The following is a 22,877-nucleotide window of genomic DNA, read 5'->3' as shown; positions in this document are numbered from 1 at the left end:
CCTCTCTCACACACACTTTGGTTTTATAGATTGAATTGGGTTTACACAGAGATTTATTCCAAAGACCATTCACCAGCTAAGCAATAAAACAACCACAGTTTATTACTACAGTTCTTGAATGTTACATTCTGTTGACTGGCCCATCAGTAATTGTTCTGAATACTTGTTGAAGTAGCAGAAAAGGCATTTTGGCAATTGGAATCCAGGTCAACAGATTCAACAATTAAAACATCAGGCAACAATTTGTGAAGAAGGAAAGCCGTGAAGTCATGGATAAGGACAACATGAGCCTAGCTGACCAGCAGTATGAATGTGTGGCGGAAATTGGTGAAGGAGCCTATGGGAAAGTGTTCAAGGCTCGAGACTTGAAGAATGGAGGGCGCTTTGTAGCACTGAAGAGGGTGCGAGTGCAGACCAGCGAGGAAGGAATGCCGCTTTCCACTATACGCGAGGTGGCAGTCTTGAAGCATCTGGAAACATTTGAGCATCCTAACGTGGTCAGGTGAGGAAGTGGGGCAGAGAATGTAATCAACTATGTTTGAGATTAGTTGTGTAGATTGAATGAGAATTTTAAGCAAAGACATTTGGATAATCTGAGTATTAGAGCACATATAAGGAATAGTTTGTTTAAGTGAATATATTGCCAGCCTAACCCTTCTGTGCTTGAGCTTTTCCTCCTACGCATTCAAACATCCATCTCCAGAGGCATAGGTGTGGGACTTAAGTATTTGAGTGGATGGGCATGGTGCCACATGTATGCATTGATTTCTGGAACACAAAAAGGAAAAATAAAAAGAATATCTTTTGTACTGGGAATTAGTTGTGCCTAAATCAACCTATATTTTTTTAGGACTATTAAATATTGCCATTAAAACAATATTCATCCTATATGGTATCCAAGTTAATTTTGAAATTAGAACTTAACTTAGAATATGTAGTCCCTTCTAAACAATTCAAAGTATATAGAATATATTAAAATTGCATGTAAAATAGAAATTCAAAATGGGTAAATGTCTGTGGAGATTCTCAGTCATCCAGGTCATGGTTGTCTCAAAGGTACTTTTTCAAAAGGCAACTAGACTGTTTTTTTTCTTGAGGAAGATGTTTTGCTTCTCATCAAAGAAGATCAATTCTGACTGAATGGTGGAAAACGATGGAAAGATTAGTTATGAGAGGATGGTGAGGAGTGGGATGGAAGGATCATAATTCTTTGCAGTCATCTGTTCAATAGCACTCTGTCTGAGAGCCACTTGGGAGTTATCTGTGCCCTCAGGGTGACCTGAATCAGAGTGCAAATGGGAGTGGAATCTTCTTGGAACTGCTGAAAGGACTGTGTTGTAGACAGGAGATTGGTGTTGTTGTATTCCTCCCCCTCTGTTGAGGGAGGACTGTTCAATTCTAATATAGGTGGCCTCTTTTACCCCTCTTTCAAACCAATGTGGTCCGCTATCTTCAAAAGAGTGACCTTTTCCTTTCAAATGCAGATGGACTGCTGAATCTTGTCCTGATGGTTTGTTCTCCTCTGTTGTGCCATGCATTTGAGAAGTGGTTGTTTTGTTTTTCCAATGTACAGATCTGCACTTATCTCACTGCACTGTACAGGTAGTCCTGAACTTACAACAGTTCATTTAGTGATTGTTCAAAGTAACAATAGCACTGAAAAAGTGACTTATGACAATTTTTTACACTTTTGATCGTCGCAGCATGCCCATGGTCACATGATCAAAATTCAGATGGTTGGCAGATGACTCATATGTATGACAAATGCAGTGTTCCAGGGTCATGTGATCACCTTTTGCAACCTTTCTGACAAAGTCAGTTGGGAAGCCAGATTCACTTAACAACTGTGTTACTAACTTAACAACTGCAATGATTCACTTAACAACTATGGCAAGAAAGATTGTAAAATGTGGCAAAACTCATTTAACAAACATCTCAGCAATACAAATTTTTTGGTTCAGTTGTGGTCATAAGTCAAAGACTATCTGTATTACATATGTCACATTGCTCAGTTTGTGTTCGGGTGTTTTATGCTTGGGGTGGACAAGCTTCTGTCTTAGTGTATTCGCGTGGCACAAATTTGGAGAACAAGAATACACTAAGGCAGAAGCTTCTCCACTCCAAGGATAAAACACGTTGCCTACCTAGTCAGAAATAACCCATATTGAATTCAACAGAACTTAATTTCCACTAAAGATTATTGCAACCTTTGTTGCATGTGATCTTTAAATATATTATATCTCAGGTCACAGTAATTTCTGGCCTAATTTTTATAGGTTTGAAAATATGATTTGGAATATATTTTTTTAAAAAGGAAAGAGTTGTTCATTTATGATGGTTTTAGCTTTTGTAAGTTTTAGATATTATAAATGGTCCAGAAACAATACAAGGCTGTTCATCAGTAACAGAATACTCCTTTGTGTTCATGTTTATGATTTATGCTATGTTCTTGCTGATATGATAGTTGTATGGGAAGATTCATTTAGAATTTTCATGGGTGGAGTCCCAGTAGTTCTAATCATACTGTTTCTTTAGATGAGTAATATGTCTGATATGTAATAATATGAGGTTCAAATGTACATGATGACTAATTATAAAAAAATGCCTATGCATAACAGGTATTATGATGGAATTTGAAAGAAGCTAGGTTAGAACCTTTAGTGAAATTTTCCAGGGATTTTTTGCAAGTATATAAACAAGTAATAAATCTTCATAGTTGGAACCTACTAAAATAAAAAATTTGCAATCCTGTATCAACTTACTTTAGATATCCTGTTTAGACATTAATATAGTATTTCTATATCTATCAACATAATGAGATTAGGAAGACTCTTATGTTTTGCTTTTCTAGATGCCACAATGATCTTAAGTATGAAAAATGGTCAAAAGTAACTTTCTCAGTGCCATTGTGACTTTGAACTGTCACTAAACAAGCTGTTGTAAGTTGAGGATTGCCTGTATTACAGGTGCTACAGTTTGGGTCATTTTCTATTATGATAATTTTTAATAAAGAGAAACTAATCTATTTTGGAGTCTGTTTTTAATATATTTGTAATGTTTGATTTATGGGAAAGTTCTATTTGTTTATAATTGTATGCAATAATGGGCGAATATCTTTTTCTCAAGTATAAAATGGAGTAATATAGTGTTTTGGTTTTTTTCAGTTAATAAGAGCAAAAGAGGATGTCATAGACTGTTATATTAGAAATAGTTGATAGAAATCACAATTAATGATAGTAGAATTTATTATACTAGATGTAGTATGTAAAACTTGGTTGTTAGGTGTTGACCCTCTTACAATACTTTAAATGCAATTTGTTAGTCAATAATTAGCTTAAGAATCCTCTAGGATCAAACCTATTTAGTCTAGAATACTTTTCCCACCAAGATTTGAGTATTATAGCACAACTTACTTGAGGTGCTCAATATCTGATGTTAAGTAAAATACCTCCTTCCAATGTTGGACATTGTATATAGGCATCCTAACTTAACAACCTTATTCTCTATGGATCATTTCATTTTGGAATGAGGAACTGCCACCACAAGGGATAGAGATTTGATTCAAAAGGAATTAATTGGGCGTGGAATCAAGTCTTTGCATGCAGCTGTTTTCCATGCAATGTTATAGTTTAAAACAATACATCTAGGTTTCACATAGAGTGATCTACAGTAATCTTTTCTTGATTTGTCTTACATGCATATAGAATTGGTTTGGTCAACAATACTGAATCCAGATCTCTCACTTTTTAATTTTCCATATCAGAATAAATTGTTCATAATATGAAAGATGTCCTTGCTTGCTTTCTATAAGAGAATTAGTGCAAAAGTTTCCTGAGATGTTCCTTAAAATGTGTTTTTATTTTATCCTAAACTTTAAAATCACTGTTCGAGAAGGCAAGAAGATCTATCCTCCAATATTAAATATTCAGGTAATCCAGAAAAGGACATTTAAAGAAACAATAGACTTTCAGCTTCCTTCGTTTTTCATTGAAATGCAATCTTTCAAAATTCAGTGAAAAAATATTTATATAAAGCAAGTTTTGTTGTCTTATAATATTAATCCTTTCAGAAATCCTTTAATAATTTTGCTTCTAAAACTGCACTAATGCTCTGAATAGCCAAATAATAACAGCTGCCTATATTTGTTTTTTTGGTCAGTGCTAGTTGATTCAATAATTATTCTGTGTAGATTTAGTATAATCTGTTAGAATGAACTGATATCAAACTCAGTTAAAAGTCATCGTTGGCTGACTTTTAACTTCTTACTTGGAACTAGTACTGTGTAATAGCAGCTGGAAGTTTCAAGGTAGATCTGAGATTGAATAAAAGAACTAAGAATTGAGGTTTGCACATGCAGATCAGCATGGTTTCCTTAAAAATGATTTGTATGCTAAACTATAATTAATTGGGTTCATCCAACACACTAAGGTATAGGTGATGGTGTTATAAAAGAGTTTGCCTGGTTCAGAGAACATGCTAAGCCAGCTTCTAACATTATAATTTAATGAGATACGCCTTGCAAACCATTGGTTTCAAGGAACACCATCATTACTTTTTTATATCATCTACAATTGAAACTAAAGAAAGAATTCTGAAATGTTACCTTTTGTATTCTAGTATATAATCCACGTACACACAGATTAAGGGGCTTCAGAAGCTAATATTTATTTGTAAAATAATCTAGAATTTTAAAATGTTTGAAACTCCTTGGAAATTTTTCTCTTTCACCTTTCCCCTACTAAAAAAAGCCAAGGCTTATTATATATATAAATATCTAAGCATACCATGTTCATAACATACTGGCATTTCAATTGTGTTGGTAAAATAAATTCCACGTACTTAGAGTTCAGGTTGGAAGATTAAATGTTTAATTAGTCGTTATTGTCCAGAATATATAAAATTGGCACAAATATATCCCCCAGTTACATAAGATAACATTCACTGCTTGCAGAAATATATGCAGACAAAGGATAGACTTTGCCAGGAACAAATGACATTGAATCCAGGAAATTCCTGTGTGTAAAATTAGGAATATTTCCTGCTGTAATGCATCTGTAAATATTCTGATTATATTTATTGCATCCAGCACCACATAACAGCTTGAATGTATTGGAATCTGCATTTATAGAATATGAATCAGAAGTAGAATATTTCAGTCAAAAGTATCCCATATCAAATGATACTGGTGTGTTTGTGTGTATGTGTTTGCCAAATGTTAAAACAAAAACAAACTTTGCTTTTCATCTAATAGATTTTCAGCTTTAAGTCTGTCCCTTAAGCAGCTGCCCAAAACTCTGGTAGATGTAGTTCTTTGTCTCCCGTGTTAACTTCCAAGATTCTGACTTTGGAAAATTAGCTTCACCTCCAAAACCATAAATCAGCCACTGCAAGATGTCATGTCATGTTGGGCTGATAATATTTATTTTATGCAAAAGTCCTTTTCAGAAGTGCATATACTTCTTTTCTATATATTTTGTAAATATGCTTAGAACAATGTTTCTCGACCTTTAAGATGTGTAGAGCATACCGTACTGGCTTGTTGAAGATCACACAATTTAAAAGTTGAGAAACTTTTGAGATTGAGAAACACACTCTTAAGACTATAGAAGGAATATCATTAGGTTATCCTGCTGTGCTTTCTGCCCATATGTTTTGTAGTTTGTGCACCTGAAAGTAAATATTTTATCAGTTCCTTTATTGTATTATCACTGGTGATTCTAAGAAATATGTACTCTACTTATTTGTCATGAAATTCTATTTATAGCAGTACTGTAATACATTTAAGACATTTCAAAGATTTCCCCTGTACTCAAATCAGAATCAAACTTTGTCCTGAATGTTACATGGAAATTATATGGATTACATAGTTCTTAAATGTAAGGCCAAAAGGGATGCAGGCAGAAGAAACAGGCCCGCTATAAATCATTCTTTCTCTCCACCCCTTCCCTTAGTATGTTTGAAAAAAAAAAGTTCTATTTAAATAAACAAAGATATCATTTTCAAGTACTATTCTTTTAGCTATGAGGAAATGTTTTGTCATGTTTCCCTGGAATACATGCCATGTGGCTTTGTGTTTTCTTATTGAGAAAAATACCCTTTGAGCAGAAAACTTTGTACAGTTAAAACTCATATGCTTCTCTATTAGTGGTCATTGCACACAATGGCTGGCATGTTTTTCATAAAAGAAGTGTATTTGACAAATTACCACCATATAAATGCATTGTTTATAAGTGGTATTTATTACAAAATTGATCCTAGTAAACAATTTGTTCAAACTAAAGGGATCCAGTGAATTTGTGAATGTACTTAGCTGTACTCTATTTAAAAGCATGGTCCATTTTTCTTAGTGTTGATATCTTTCACATCATTATCTTCTGTCTTTGGCAGGAGTAAAGGGTTGGTAGATAACTAACTTTATAGTTATGTATTGAGAAATAAGGCGGTATATTTAGATTTCTTCTCTCAAGCAATTCTTTGGTAACCCTGCATGATTGCTTACTTTGAAACAAGTAGGCTTCACACCTGAAATGGAGTTTTAACCAGAATCAGAATATCTTCAAGCATTAATCCAATGCATTGACTGCAAATTATATACAAATAACTTGTTTTGATTATGCCACTTTATATCATTTTTGGAAAAATCTAGAGTTATTTGTAAACTGAATTCTATATTTGCATGTGCATTAACTCATTGCCATAGGCTAGGAACCAGACCTTGCTCTGTAGTAGAAATAGACTAAATTGGAAAAAGCCCAAATCAGCAATAAGCATGCCAGAACTCCCAAATCAATTCATTCAATTTAATTCTGTTTAAAATGATCAGGTGGCAGATAATGGGGGGGGGCTTTTGCTAGAAACCATTGGGAGATACCATCAAATGTACTGGCTTGTAATGAAACAACTTCTAAAGTTGTCTCTAACTTATTCCTTCATTTAATATATATGGCCACCTATCTCACTAAGTGACTCTCCCAGGAAAAAAGCTGCAATGGATTTGTTATAAGCATCTGGGCATATGATAGCCACATGAATATCTTTGTATCTTTGAAATAACAGTATATGCAAGATAGGTCATCCACAAGTCAGTATAGAGTCTGGCTCCCAAGATATAGCAAATTAATCATGCACATTCACTATTAAACAGTTTTCAGGTTCTAACCAATATTTAAAAATAATATTTGTGGGGATATAAATTCCTAGGCATTAGGATTGTCAGCTAACTTGATCACTTGTATTCCTCTCCTTATGTTCTCCAGTAGTTGCTATTATTTTAATAAAATTGGTATATTGTATAGGTAGTCTTCAACTTACAACTGTTTGTTTAGCTAGTCAATGGGGAAGCCAAATTCACTTAACAACTGGGTTACTAATTTAACAACTATAAAGATCATAAAATGGGGCAAAACTCATTTAACAAATGTCTCTCTCAATAACATAAATTTTATGGTTGTGAGTTGAGATCTACCTGCATTGAGCTCACATAGGATCTTTCAACTAATTTGGGAAGGAGCACGACTGATGAGCAAATTATGTATGAAAACATAATCTTAAAGTCACTTGTCTTTAAAAGGCTATTTTTCATCTTCAAAATGCAATTTGACATATCCTGGCAGTCATTGAAATGAGCTGAAAAATCATTTTTTCACAACAAGAAATGCAGTTGGCGCATATGGTGATATTGTTTGGATCTGTGTTAATTAAAGAAATCTAACTTTAATTAAATCTTGTTGCAAAATTACTGCTAAGGAAAGAGAGGGAAGAGAGAAGTTGTATGTAGCAGAATGAAAAGATGCAAAAGGGGATTTTGTTTTTTCTTACCACAAAGTATTGGGACAGTCCTGCCTTCTGATCTATGTAGATGAAACTCTATAAATGAAACTCAGGTAATAATGCAAAGTATCTGTTGCTGTTTAAGGTTTCTTAGGAATTTCCCCTTTGAAAATTTATCATGTCATATCCTGGCAATGTCTGATTATTGTTTATCCACTCAGCACACTTCTCAACCATATTATGAATGCAATTGCTTTTGTTTCTTTCCATATTTCAAGCCAAACCAGTAATATTAATGGCATTGGGCTAGGGGAGGGGAAGCATGGGGAAGGATTCTGAATCCTTTACCCCCACAAGCACACACACACATACACGCACACCACATTTGATCTGGTAGTTTGCATACAGTTGCTGAATAGCAGTTACCTTTGAAAGGAACATTTGCTCCAATTTGAGTAGAGCAAGCCATCTCAATCATTTCTTAACTAAGAGGGCTTTCATTTTTGCTTGGCAGTGGGAGTTAAGAAAGTACTGGCTGATAACCATACTGAGAGAAACAGCAAAAATGGGTATCATTTACTAAATGATTTGCTCTGGAATTTTTTTTTAAAACCCATAACCTAGGGTTTGAGCGGGAATATTTTAATATGATAAAAATTAATGGAACTGGTTTTATGTTAGCAGATGTAATCTCTGTGGTAAACCTCACAATTGAGGTAGTTGAAAATTTCTGATAAAGTCTTGGAACATTTTTTTTTCAGATACTTTGGGATGCTTTATTCCAAATTACACAGTGAAATAAATGGAGAAAGATACAAAATTGTCCATTTGTATCATTTTTGATTAGATGACCCTGGCTATGTATCATGGCCATGTATGTAATCAATTAAGTCAAAGTTATCAGCAAGAAGTTTTCTGTTTTCTATCAAGTTCTCATAAAGATATGCTATATCTCTTTCAGCTGGTTAAAAGATTAACAAAATAAAAAAGGAACTGGAGAAAAGAAAAAGAAGCCGTTTTAGCTTCTACTGCTTAGTATTGCAAATCAAGCTATGTTGATTTCCTTAAGCAGTAGCTTATAGTTTTTCAAAGTCCACTCCAAACATATTTTTAATCCCATCTATCCACCTTATTTATTTTATTCCCTTTCTGCTTTCTTCAACTTTGTTGAGCATAATTTTTTTTCTTAAGTGACTTAATGAAGTTGCTGCCATGTCACCATAGAATCCATTCAGTATGAGAATATAAGCTATGTCCTTTGCACAGAGAGAGCTTTAAGTAAATTGCCCATATGCCTCATGTAGCCTTCCCTAATAAATAAAGATAAAATACCCATCAGTTTTAGTACAAAAAAAATTATAAATATTTTATTAAGTTTTTATAGTTACAACTTTTAGTGCTTAATAAAGAAGGTGTTGTCTGGGTTCACATATTTAACACTAATAGTAATACAGCTTCCATTCCTACTCTCCCAGTCTATTATGGAAATATTCTGTATCTTCTTTCTATTTAATTTTCAGTGTGTGCCTATCCATTTCCGCACAATCTACAATTTTCCTGATTTTTTCTTCTTCCGATGGTGTTACTTCGTTTTTCCAATACTGCACAAATTCTCGCTGCTGTTAATACATATAATATTACTGATATACATTTTCTCCAGCACTGGAGATGGATAATCCACGCAGTGGGTTGAGACTGTATTCCTGGCCAATCAGATCAGTCAGCCAAAGTTGCCACGCCCGTCCTGGACCATGATTCCCCAGTCTTGACTGATCTGGCCACACAGAAAGACGTACAACTTTGGCTCCTGGGCAGGTATAGTTCCTTTCCATTGGGGGGATTTTCTTCTAGTAGCTGAAATTGCTTAGCTTAAAAGTTAATTAGAGATAATTTAATTCAATTTAATTGATTACTCAAAAATTTCCTGGCTAAATTGTAAGACTCAGGAAATCAGATTCCCTACAGGGGAAACCACCCTCACTTAAAAGGGGGAAATCCCTAACTCCCCTCCCTAACCCAAACCCCAACCACCTTCCCACAGCCGGGGCAGCCGGCAGCCGCCTTAAAGAAACGGGGAGGCTTGTGCAACCCCTCACGTTAAAAAGAAAGAAAGAAAGACAGAAAGGCAAGCAATTAGCGAGGGGAGCGGAGGACAAAGGGGACGCATGCTGGGAGGGAGATTGATTAAGGGAAACAGCTGGCGTGCGAAGGAGCAGTCTCTTTCACTCACCAGGCTGCTCAGGATTTTTAAACGAGGCGCCATTGTCTGCACAGCTGGGAGCACGCGCAGCTCTTTGTTACAACCGCACGTGGCACAGGCAGCCTTTTTAGCACAGGCGCAATAATCTCCTGCTCCTTTTAACACATGCGCAGTAGTCTCCTGGCAGCGGCGGCCATACTTTTGTCCAAACAGGGGATCTAAGGCTCCCTGAGAAGCCTAGGTTCAGCCGCTGGAGTGAATTAATAGGCAAGCAGTACTAGGGTACTAAAGCATCTATTATTCATTCAGAGACATTCAAATCAGACACATAGCTGCTGGTTCCAGGACTTGGTGTCTTCAATCTAAAGTAAATAAGAACCTTTCATAACTAACTGTGTTTAGTTGCCTTTGGCTCCTTCCGGACTTCGGGTCCCCCATTAGTGGCCCGTACGCTTCTGGATTTAGTGGTGGGTTCCAGGCATCCCCAGTCGCGTGCCTGTCCTTACCCACCATAGTCAAGCCGGGTTCCAGGCATTCCCATTAGCGTGCCTGTTCTTATCCGTGCACAGTGACTAACTCTGACAATTTTGCAGAGTCTGCTCCTGAGTTCCAGATGCCCCCAGTAGTGCGCCTGTCCTTACTCAAAGTTGGAGCTCTCCTGCTACCTGGGTCCCCCCTATCGCGGCCCGGCGTTAGTGGAGAATGGAGGAAGCAATCATTCCCTCCAGTGGAGCCCTGCCTTCATCCTCTGGAGCACCCGCTTCAGAGGATTCGGAATCCTCTGCAGCCCCTAGAAAGGCTGCAAGGAAGTCATCAAAGAAGGCTGACAAGCAGGCAATCAGAAGACACCAAGCCCTAGAAAAAATAGTTCGACAGAGCCCAGAAAAGGGCCAGAATCGAAAATAGGCAGAATGGGGGGATAGGTCCTGATCTACCGCTGGGTCTCCCTTCATCCCCACGGGCCATTTGGTCATTAGGGAACTGATCACAGTCCCAAACAGAGGGTGGGATAGGCGAATTCTCATCGCTCTCCCGATCCCCCTCCCCACGGAGGTTACAGGAAACCCCGAGGACCATGCTAACCACAGCACCTGCAGGGTCGCAGGCAATGGTTACTCCTCCTGCATTGACAGGGGAGCTGCTAGCTACCCTAATAGCACAGGCAGTGGACCGTGCATTTGAGGCCAGGGCTCAATCTTCCAAAGCCAAGCCTCTAGGACTTAGAACGAGGCATCGGGAGGAAACGGAGGACCATCAGGACCTCTCCTCCTTCTCAGACTCATCGGTCTCCGAGGAAGCTTACCTGGACCAGCCAGGTACGTCACAAGGGATTCAAATGTCTGAGGAAGAGGAGGACACCTCACCTCAAGGGCCGTCCTTCAGCGGCCTGTTTAACCCTTCTCTTTTTGTTACCATTCTGCGCAAGGCTGAGGCCACAGCCCATCTGGGGCATGGGACACCAGCGGAGCCTGTCACAGTTGACACGGAGGCTGAGCCGACGTTCGCCGAAAAGGTAACCACTCAACACCGCATACCATGCCCGACCATGTTCCTAAACACAATAAGGAAACAGTGGGCAGCGCCAACCTCCCTACCGCTTCCTAGCAATGCGGAGAGGAAGCTATTTAACGTAGCAAGGGAGCTAGAGGGAACATTGGAGGTGCCGGTGGTGGACGAACCCATAGGTCCCCTGATATCGGACACGGCCATATCAGGAGATTTTGCTGAGGCTCTTAAAGCCGAGGACCGAAAGAGTGAGTCCAACTACAGGAGAACGCACCAGGCAATAGCTTGGGCTACCAGGGCGACTACCTCCGCGTCCTTTTTCACCAGAGCCACACTTTGTTGGCTCCGTGAGTTACAGGGCCGGGTTCCCATGGAGGATATATGCACTCACCAGGAACTCAGCAAAATGGTAGCGGCCACGGAATATGCGTCGGACGCGACACTTTTAGCGACCAGGTTTTCAGCCAAGGCAATGGCGGCAAACAACACGAGCAGGTGCATCCTCTGGCTAAAGAACTGGCAGGCAGATACCAAATCCAAGCGGAAATTGGCTTCGGCTCCGTATCAAGGGGCAAAGCTGTTTGGTGAGGCACTAACGCCATACCTGACAGAGAACAAGGACAAGCGCAAGGTCCTTAAACACATGCTTAAAAGGCAGGACAAGAGACCCGGCTCCTGGGGAAGGAAACAATCCTTTCGTACGGAAGCCAGGGTCAACTACTTTCAAAATTCCCAACCCTTCCAAGCTAGACAGGATAGGGAAAGACAGGGGGACAGACAGAACACAAGACATAGGCAAATGCAGGGAAGACGGCCCTTTCGGGGGAACAACCGCCCCTTCCGCCGTACCAGATGACTCCCACCCAGACCTTCCCATAGGGGGCAGACTAGCAGGGTTTGCTCCCCAGTGGGAAGAGACCACCACGGACGTATGGGTCAGGAACACCATACGTCATGGTCTATCTCTAGAATTTCTCTCAAAGCCTCCGAACCGCTTCCGCCCGTGCCCCTGTCCCACAAACCCAACAAAGAGAAGGCTCATGAACGAGGCCGTTCAGCACCTTCTAAACATACGGGCCGTAGAGCCGGTGCCTATGAACCAGAGAGACCAGGGGTTTTATTCTATCCTCTTCGTGGTCCCAAAACCCTCGGGGGTTGGAGAGCCGTTCTGGATTTAAAAAGGCTAAATTTCTACATAAAATACCGCAAATTCAAAATGCAGACACTACGCTCCATCCTTGGAAGCGTAAGGAAAGGGGATTTTCTGGCATCGATCGACCTCACGGAGGCATACTTGCACATCCCTATCTCTCTGGCTCACCGCCGCTTTCTACGGTTTGCCTATAGGGGGCACCATTTTCAATACAGGGCACTTCCATTCGGTCTGTCATCAGCGCCCAGGGTGTTCACCAAGATTCTGGCGGTTCTGGCAGCACACCTAAGAAACGTACCAGTCAGAGTCCAGTGCTACCTGGACGATATTCTAATCCAGTCATCGTCCGCCCAGCAGTCTCGGGCGGACCTAAAGTTAGTGATAAAACTGCTGCAGGACCACGGCTTCTTGGTGAACTTTCCAAAGAGCCATCTAACCCCAACTACGAGAATACTCCATCTGGGAGCGGTCATAGACACAAAGGAGTGCAAGGTGTACCTATCACAGGAACGCCTCAGCAGCATAAAGAAAGCCGTAAAACAGGTAAGCCGCGGTCAGTCAGTGACGCTGGTCTGCCTCTCCCAGCTGCTAGGGAAGATGATATCGACCATAGCAATAGTTCCTTGGGCAAGGCTGCACTCAAGAGAACTGCAGTGGTTCATGCTCCCGTTTCAGAGACAGCAAATCAGTGCATCCCGGAAGAGGGTAGGCATACCTCTGAGAGTACGACACTCCCTCAGGTGGTGGCTATCTCCAGCTCTCCTCAGGGGGTCCCCCTTCAGGGAACCAGACAGAGTAGTAGTCACAACAGATGCGAGCTTATTCGGCTGGGGAGGCCACTTGGGGACCAAGTGGACACAGGGCCGCTGGTCAGCGGTGGATCTCCGACACAACATAAACTGGCTCGAGCTGCGGGCTATTCACCTAGCGTTAAGGCATTTTCACAGCAGCATAAAAGGCAGGCACGTACTGGTCCTGACGGACAACGTGACAGCCAAGGCCCACATAAACCGTCAGGGGGGCACACACTCTCGCTCGCTCTCGGCCGAGGCCCTCCTACTGGGGGCCTGGGCGGAACAAAATCTGGCCTCCATAAAGGCCGACCACATATCGGGGGAGGCAAACATCCAAGCAGATCTGTTGAGCAGATCAACAATAGATCACTCGGAGTGGCAACTACACCCGAGGATCTTCAGGGAGATCTGTCACCGCTTCGGGCTTCCCCAGGTGGACCTTTTTGCCTCTCCTTCCAATGCCCACCTAACTCGCTTCTTCTCCCGATTCCCATCCAGGGGAGCAGAGCAGACGGACGCGTTACGGAGCCCATGGCCAAGGGGACTCCTGTACGCGTTTCCACCCTTACCTCTCCTTCCGGCGGTAGTACGCAAGATTCTGCGGGAAAGGGCCGAGATAATCTTTGTGGCCCCTTATTGGCCAAGGAGATCTTGGTTCGCAGACTTGAGGAGTCTCTCCCGAACGAATCCATGGCGGATTCCTCCGGAGAGGATCTCCCTCAAGCAGGGGGAGATCTCCCACCCAGAGCCACAATGGCTACAACTAGCCGTCTGGCTCTTGAACGGTCAATTTTAGCCAAGGGGGCTTGCTCACAGGGTGTAATTAGGGTCATACAGGCATCAAGGCGCCCCTCCACGAACCGTATCTACGAGGCCACGTGGAGAAGCTTCCAATCATGGTGCTCTAAACAGGAATTGTTACTCGAAGGGATCACAATTCCCAAGATCCTAGAATTTTTACTAGATGGCCTAGAGAGGGACCTCTCGCCAAACACACTGCGCAGGCAAATCGCCGCCCTCTCAACTATACTTTCTGCCAGCCCCGGTGAATCCTTGGGCAAGCATCCCTTAATACGATCCTTCCTCAAGGGGGCTGCGAACATCAGACCGCCAACCGTGCACAGGTATCCATCGTGGGAACTACCACGAGTACTACAAGCTCTTACCAGAGCGCCCTTCGAACCACTCAAAACATGTGACATTCGCTACCTGACCCATAAGGTAGCATTCTTAGTAGCTATCACGTCAGCTCGACGGATATCCGAGTTAGCTTCTCTCTCAACGAGGAAGGACCTGTGTCATTTTCACAGGGACAAGGTACTCCTAAGAATAGACCATTCATTCCAAAGGTCAACTCCTTTTTTCACAGATCACAGGAAATACCAGACTTCTGTCCAAACCCAGCTCATCCCCTGGAGCAACAATGGCACACCTTGGACGTACGAAGGGCACTAAGACATTACATTTCGCGCACAGCGGAATTCCGACGCTCGGAAGCGCTTTTCATATCCTTCCACCCCACTACTAGGGGCCGGAAGGTCTCATCCTCTACCATCGGTAGGTGGATTAGGGCATGCATTACTGGGGCATACCAGGCGGAGTCCTTGCAAGTCCCCAAGCATATCACGGCCCACTCCACAAGGAGTGCTGCCACCTCAGCAGCATGGGCCATGCAGGCTTCTATTGAAGAGGTATGCAGGGCAGCCACTTGGGCCTCGCCCTCTCCATTCATTCGCCATTACAAAATCGACAAGTACTCCTCTGCAGAGGCCTCCTTCGGTAGGAGGGTTCTCCAGCAGGTTCTAGACCAAAGTTACACACGGGACCAGTCTATTCCCCAACCCAAGGGACAATAGGCTTTGGTATGTCCCACTGCGTGGATTATCCATCTCCAGTGCTGGAGAAGGGGCGTTGACTTACCTGAACGCCTTTTCTCAGCACGGAGATGGATAATCCACACCCACCCTTATAGACTAGGATAATAGGGTATATTTAGTGGAGCCAAAACGTCTTACTGTCAGTCAATGGCTGCGCTCGTGTCAAGACTGGAGAATCATGATCCAGGACGGGCGTGGCAACTTTGGCTGACTGATCTGATTGGCCAGGAATACAGTCTCAACCCACTGCGTGGATTATCCATCTCCGTGCTGAGAAAAGGCGTTCAGGTAAGTCAACGCCCCTTCTCTGTAATTATACCTAAAAGAAATAATTCTGGCTTAAAATCTACAGGTTTTCGTAATATTTTCTGTAACCACATGTGTATTTTTGACCAAAATATTTTTGGTTTAGGGCATGTCCACCAAAGGTGATAGTACGTGCCTGGCTTTTGCCTACATTTCCAACAATTACTAGACATGTTTTTAAACATTTTTGCATATTTTGACCAGAATGCTACAAGTGCAGTAAAGCTGAATTTTAGCTCATTCGTGCTGATACTATTTTGTGCTGTCTGGGATCTCTAAAGACTGCCTTATAAGCCAACATATCGTTCTTGCATCCCAGCATGAGATATAGTGACATAGATTAAATGACATTTTCCATGCTATAGTCAGCATTTTCATTAAAAAAACCAAATGGAGGTACAGTATACTTCATTCCTATTACATTATCCAAAATATTGCTAGTCACTGGGACATTCTTTCTCAGAGTTGTATTTTAATAACATAATGAAAAATTTTCATAGAACTTATTTTTCTAGTGAACTAATGCTGCTGCTAAATAGTTCAGTTTCCTTTGCAGCCAAGGTTTAATCAGTAGTTACAGTTTAAACAAACAAAATCTAATTTATGTTCTTGCACTATTTTTTTTATAATAACAATGGCCACTTGAAACCTACATGGGATAAAATATTGATTTCAATACTTTACTGAGTCACCTATTATATAGCTGTATTTTCCTAACAGGCAGTCCAACAACAGGCATCATTAAATGGAGCAAGTATTGCCTGCTCTAACGTCAGATCTAGACCTACCTCTTGCTCCATAGTCAAAATTGCCTGGCAAATGTTTCCGAGAGCAGAAACAGATTGTAATTTATTCTTAAAGGTAGTTCTGCATAGAGTGGACCAGGTTTTTCGGCTTTATTTCAAAAGTACTTTTACTCAAGAGTATTTTTCTATCCTATGGTGGGTCACATACTCCTATCCATTTAAATGAGGACAGTTCAATTTCCTGCAAACTAACACCAGTAGCTCATTGGCTGCTTTGCATGATAAGCACTGGCTCTTCCATGCATGCACTCTAATAGACTCTCTCTCTCTATTCTTTACCAGTATTAAAGAAAGATATAATGGCTAAGATCTTCAAGCAGACCACTTACAAAAAAACCCAGGATTATTATTACTGTTTTGAATAGGTAATTTACTTCTCTGATTTTTTTAAGGGCGCAAAGTTTTACCATTTTTCTAGTCACCTAAAGTGGAAGAGTTTTATCTCAGCTTTCACCTAAACCTATAGGTATGTTTGACTGTTTCTCCATTAGGATGACATAGTATGGATTGGATACATTACAAACTGTTGCTAAAGCATCTCAGTGGACGAACTGGATGAACTCTTTGTAAATCAGCTAAGATTCAGTCTGGCTTAATTTTATAAAGATTATATTGGCTCAGTCTATGGATTACATTTAAGTCATAAAAGGGTTTTTTGATAGATTTGTATTTGAAGTTTTGTAAAGTATAACACAAGTCTGATTTAGTGCAATGTGTGAAATTAGTGGTTTAGTCTTAAATAACTTCCTGTTCAAGTATTAATTAGTATTAGTTTGTTTAGTTTTAGCAAGATTAGTGTAGTTGGCACTTGCAGACCCTTTTCATATATTGCCCTTGTTCCATTCCTCTTATCTAATAAACATATTACCCTTCCCTCATCTTCATTTTTCTTACTTGGCCTGCCAGTGCCCAGTCTTCTCCTAATTCATTACTGATCTGCTTCTCTGTTCATATCTAATTTACAGCAGAGAAAGATACTTTTATTAGAGGAATGCCACATAATTTATTGCACTGCACACAGCCAATGATGACATGGTCTTATCATGCTGCAAAATCATATATGCATTCAGTTAGAAGTAAGCTTTACAAAATTTGAAGTACAACTTATGTCTAAGTTACAAAATACATAATGAAATTATAATTTCATTATATTCTTGAATTATATTGTTCATTATATTTTTTAACTGTGAGATGCCCAGAATTGTTTGCATAGATGGCTATAGAAATCAAACAAACAAAGAAACAAATAATTTTAAATTATAATTTAAAATAAATATGAATTATGAAATAAATGTACAACAAAATATCCCTGCTCAATATATTGTGTTTTGGAGGAGGGATAGCATCTCTAGTGGAGGACCTGCTGTGCACTTTTTAGATCTGCTCAGTCACCTTTGGTTCTCCCTCCCCCCCCCTTCATTTCTTAACTGTGTTTCCAAATAGCTGTAGTACATGCAGTGGCTACAACTACTTGGAGCTACACTCCAGTAGAATATCTTGGCAAACAGGCCAAACCAGGTAAGGAAAGCTGATGGGTAAGGGATTTCTTTATTCTCACTTACGAAGTCAGACCTGACAGATTGAGTGGAGGAAACCAGTCAATAATCCAAGAGTCAAGCACAGAAGGCATTGTGGAGCACAGTAGCTTGACAAGACTCTTAGACATCCTGGTCATCCACTGCACTGTTCTAGCTATAAAAGTTGTCCCACTGGATTAAGGTCCTTCTGTCAAGAGAGTGGAACTGTCTTGGTTCCACTTAGAACTCTATCATGCATAGGTTTCTGTTGTGCAGTTCCTTTTCATCTATAACACATCTGTAAATCATTTTAATCTGAACCTAATTTGTTTAACAGTGATGGGGCAAAACAATAAATGGAAATATAGTCACAAACCTACATGTAGATGGCCTTTGAACCAGTGGTCATTCATCTCAGTACCCAGGATACCAAGAGATGTCCAACAGCATCCAGGGAAACTAGTAGTCCTTTCTAGAAAAGCAGTGTCCACCCTTGCATGAGGAAGGGGATAAAAAAGTTACCCTAAACATTACCTGCTCTATAACATCTGACTGGCTAACCATGTTGGTAGATCATTTCCTTAGGAACTGAGCATCAAGAAAAATAAAGAATATTCTTTTTCACAGCCTGAAATGTCCACACCTTGTTGTACAAAAAGAAAGTGGCCAAGCCTGAAAGACAAACAGCACATATAGCAGTTGAACTTTGCCATTATAGACTTGATATTGCTGCAGTCACAACTCAAAAGACCAGGTTTGCAGATGAGGATTCATTACAAGAAGCAGTGAGTTGTAATAAGTTTCTATTGGAAAGGGGAACCATAGTCAGACAATAAGACTCACAGAGTAGGTTTTGCAATCTTTGCTAAAGAATATCTCTATTCTCACTGGAATAAATCAACACAATATGAAGTTCCTCTTTCTGTTAGCATGTCCCAGTATATCATCATTATCATTATATCATCATTGCCAGCACCTAAACACCAACTCTCTTGAGTTCAGACAAAGTTAAGATTTTTATAAGGATTTGGACCTGATCATTTAAATAACCCTTGCCAGGGTCAAACTTGTCAATCTGAATGATTTCATCACTAGAATGGAAATAGAAGGAACAACTGGGGTGGACTCCTTGGGAGTAATGAGATGGGAAAACTAAATAACAACGGCCTGCTACTTCTGAACAAACTTGCTGAGCACAATCTGTGCATCATTAACACAATGTTCAGACTTGCAAACAAGTACAAAAATTCCTGGATCCACCCCAGGTTTAAATATTGGTACCCATTTGGCTATGTTATAGTACATCAGCACAGTCTTAAAGACGTCACCACTATTTATGACGTGTGAGGTGCTGATTGCTGGACAAATCACAGGCCTCAACCTACACATAGTTCCTTTATATTGTAACAAAACAAAAATCTTTCAGAAGGGCATTCCTATATTGATAAGCTACAAGATCCAATCCAAGTCCAAGTCCAATGCTTCCAAGTTATATACAATTTACTACTTGTAGGAACCTGTTCTGAAACATGGATGCAATTTAAAGATGTCATTATGCACACTGCAAAAACTACTTGCACTGAAAACCCAAGTTTGCATTGAGACTGGTTTGATGAAACCCATAAGATCATCTCAGCAACCCTGCAACAAAGCTATGGAGACTGGCAGAATGACTCCATCATCTGTCTCAAAGCAAGAGCACTTTAAGAACCTGCAGTCGAAAGTACAAACAGAACTGTGAGAAATGCAGGACAAGTGATGGCACAGGAAGGATGATTAGGTAGAATGCTATGAAGATATGCATGTCACCAAAGAGTTCATCAATGCCATAAAGTCAGTTTATTGTCTTTCTAAATACAGATTCAGATGCCTTTCAAATATTCCAAGATATATTGGAAGACATTTGATCAACAGAGGAAATGTCTTATGGCTTTCACAATGCCATTTTTGTGGTTGTCTGTAAAAATAAGAGAAGCAAATCAGACTGGAAATTATAGAACTATCTTATTGCTGTCCATTGCAGACAAGATCTTTGCCCACATTCTCCTCAACAGACTTGTCACTGTCTCAGAAAGGCGACTGCAGACATGTAGTGTAGTTTTTGGCCAAAATGGATTACAGGCAAATCCAGGAGTAATGTATTGAGCAGAACAAGCCTCTTTACTATGTCTTCATTGACCTGACAAATAGATTTGACACTGTAAACAGGTAGACATAGATGCCCAAGGAAATTTGTGAAATTGATTCAGCTATTCCATGACAGAATGATAGGACATATTCTTTACAGAAGAGTACAAATGATTCATCAGCTGCATTTGCTATTTCCAATAAGGTAAAACAGGCATGTATGCTAACCTCAGTCCAATCTGTTCTTTGCTTGTATGTTGTCATGTGCTGTCTGGGGTCTAAAGGAGAAAATGTCTATGGAGATGCTCAATCATTCAAGTATGGGTTGTCTGAAAGGTGTTTTTCAAAAGACAACCGGACTTTCTTGGTGTTTTCCTTTGAAAATGTTTCACTTGTCATCCAAGACGTTTCTTCAGTTATGGCTGAATAGTGGGGAAAGGAGATATGTATATCAGGTACCAATTGGACATCTTTCTCTTTAATTTTTGCAACTTGGACACATGGACAAAATACTTCCAAAAATTATTCAAGAAACTTGCTTTGCTGATGACTGGTGTTCTGTGTGCAGTTGATGCTGAACAAATTCTCAGACTCTTTTATAGTCCCTGACCTGACTATCAACCTGAAAAAGATTGAAATAATTTACAACATCATGCCAAATACCAATATTGGTGGCACCTAATTGACAAATGTAAACAACTTAAAATACTTGGGAAGCTTCATTTCAATACTTGGATCTTTGCATAAAGAAATTGACTCCAAGATCAGCAAGGCCAGTTATGCACTGGGCTAGCTGCATATCAGAGTGCTTAATCACCACAACCCCAATCTCTCCACAAAGCTGAAATTCTATAGAGTTGTGGTTATCCTTTCTTTCCTATATGGATTTGAGTCTTGGACAATATACCAAAGCACATCAAACATCTGGAGAAATTTCACATGTGCATTCTGGGTTCCATCCTCAGCATTTGTTGCAAAACCATATCTCCAACCTGAAGGTGTTGAATCATGCAGAGTTACTGATTATGAGAGCTCAGATGAGATTGGTGGGACACATCATCAGAATGGATGACCACTATATGCCTCTTCAATGGCTCCATAACAGGGGTCTTCAGACTTGGCCCTTTTATAACTTGTGGACTTCAACTTCAACTTGGCTGAGAAATTTTGGGAGTTGAAGTCCACAAGTCATAAAAGGGCTAAGTTTGAAGACCCCCACTCTATAAAGTACTAGATTCTGGGAAGACAACTCAAGGTTGACTACACAAGCATTATAAAGTAGCTTTAGGAGAAACCCTATGCCATTATAACATACAGCCAATGGAAATAGAAGCTTCAGGTGTTGATAGAACCCGCTGGGGAATTTTTTGCTATGTAATGAAATGTGCAACTGCAAGAGCAGAGGAGACTTTTTGACAATCCAGAGCTTTTCCAGAAAGAGGGCCATATTAAGAGATGAGGAAGGGGAAGAGGAAAGAGATTCAGTGTAGCTACACCCTAAAATCTCTCAGAATATATTTTAGGGTAGAGGGTTACAGCTTTAATATGGCTATATTTGGTCTATTAGATATAAGCAAATAAAAGATTTAAGTCGATCAGATCTGTCTATCTTGGCTCTGGGCTTGGGTCTGACAGCTATGAAGTCTCCATTAGCTTTGAAGATAAACACCACCAAAACCTGATATAAAATCGTGAGCAGCATCACAATTACTAGAATTAGTACAATAGTGAATTGCCAGTGCTCCTAATGTGTTAGATTCTGCTTCCAGACTGGGATTGTAAATCCATTTCCACATCCAAGATGAAATGTACAACAGCATCTCTTCTTTGAACTCAAAGGATTATCATAGAGGTCTCGCCTCTATATTTACGACAAACTAATCAAATGTTTGAATAATTTTGCCAATAGCTATATTCTGTAAAAGGGAAAGTGAAATCCTTGAGCACCACAAAAGTGAATCTCATGGGGAAGGGCGGAAATCTCCCAGCCATATTTTTCTTCTACCGCATCAAAAATGCAATCCAGAAGGTAACCACAGCTGATAATATCAACAACTCAAAAGGAATTGTTCAGGAAATAAATAGTTATATTTCTCCTTTCTATATTCTAACAGTGCACTTTCATAAGAAGCCAAACTGGAAAATAATGTTATCTGCTGCAGTAAAGGTTTGTTGACTTTTGGTGCTAATTCAAACATTGGCATTAGAAGAGGATAAGAACAGGATATTTCAGATAAGTTTTCCAAACAAGGAGGAAGAGCACCCATACGCCCTTCTTCTATATTCAGAGGTTAGCCGGGCAGTTGGGTGACTACATAAGTAAACTATTAGTAATGCATTGCTATTATACAAGAGCTTTCTGGGTTCAAAGGAAATAGAAAGGATCAAGAGAAATGAAGGGAAAGCAGAGGATATATTCAGAAATATATTAATGGCAATGATATGTATTCATTGATGATGAACTTTGTATTGCTTTTATTTTTATAGTCCTCAAATCTATCCAAAATACATTTTAATATATGAATCAGATATTCAGACACTGTATATTTTTAGTTCTTTGAAAAGGTAGTAGCTCTTTGGATTTTCTGAAGTCTTGCAGATCTGATATTTAGTCATTAAATATTACAACGTCATCTAAGTTAAACTGATATACATTAAGGGAGTTGAACAAATAATGGGTTGTTGCTTGTTCCATTGACTTCATAAAGTCATTCAACATGCTGTGGGCTAATGTGAAATAATAATTATGCCCACCTACCTGGTCAGTTCAAATAAGGACATGCCTAGGGCCAGTAGGGGAAGGAAGAAGGAAGGGGAAAAG

At 39.9% G+C, this 22,877-nt stretch overlaps 1 protein-coding gene and 1 long non-coding RNA gene across 8 annotated transcripts in view; one reads left to right on the top strand and one right to left on the bottom strand.

The window, feature by feature from the left end:
* Positions 1-22,877, top strand: part of CDK6 (cyclin dependent kinase 6) — a 124,164-nt gene that overhangs the window by 8,615 nt on the left and 92,672 nt on the right. For all 7 annotated transcript variants that reach the window (XR_005554391.1, XM_039324078.1, XM_039324073.1 and 4 more), the window contains one exon: positions 30-502. Coding sequence is in view for 6 of the 7 variants with exons in the window: in XM_039324078.1 (XP_039180012.1) it covers positions 270-502 (233 nt within the window). In the remaining variant the exon portion in view is untranslated. The remainder of the gene's footprint in view (positions 1-29; positions 503-22,877) is intronic.
* LOC120299336 overlaps positions 1-22,877 on the bottom strand; it is a 63,911-nt gene that overhangs the window by 6,044 nt on the left and 34,990 nt on the right. The gene's annotated exons all lie outside the window — the stretch shown is intronic.

Source organism: Crotalus tigris, unplaced genomic scaffold (assembly GCF_016545835.1).
Source record: "Crotalus tigris isolate CLP2741 ecotype Arizona unplaced genomic scaffold, ASM1654583v1 scf7180000024292.1016931, whole genome shotgun sequence".
Classification (NCBI taxonomy): domain Eukaryota; kingdom Metazoa; phylum Chordata; class Lepidosauria; order Squamata; family Viperidae; genus Crotalus; species Crotalus tigris.
This window is presented reverse-complemented; position numbering and strand designations above follow the sequence as displayed.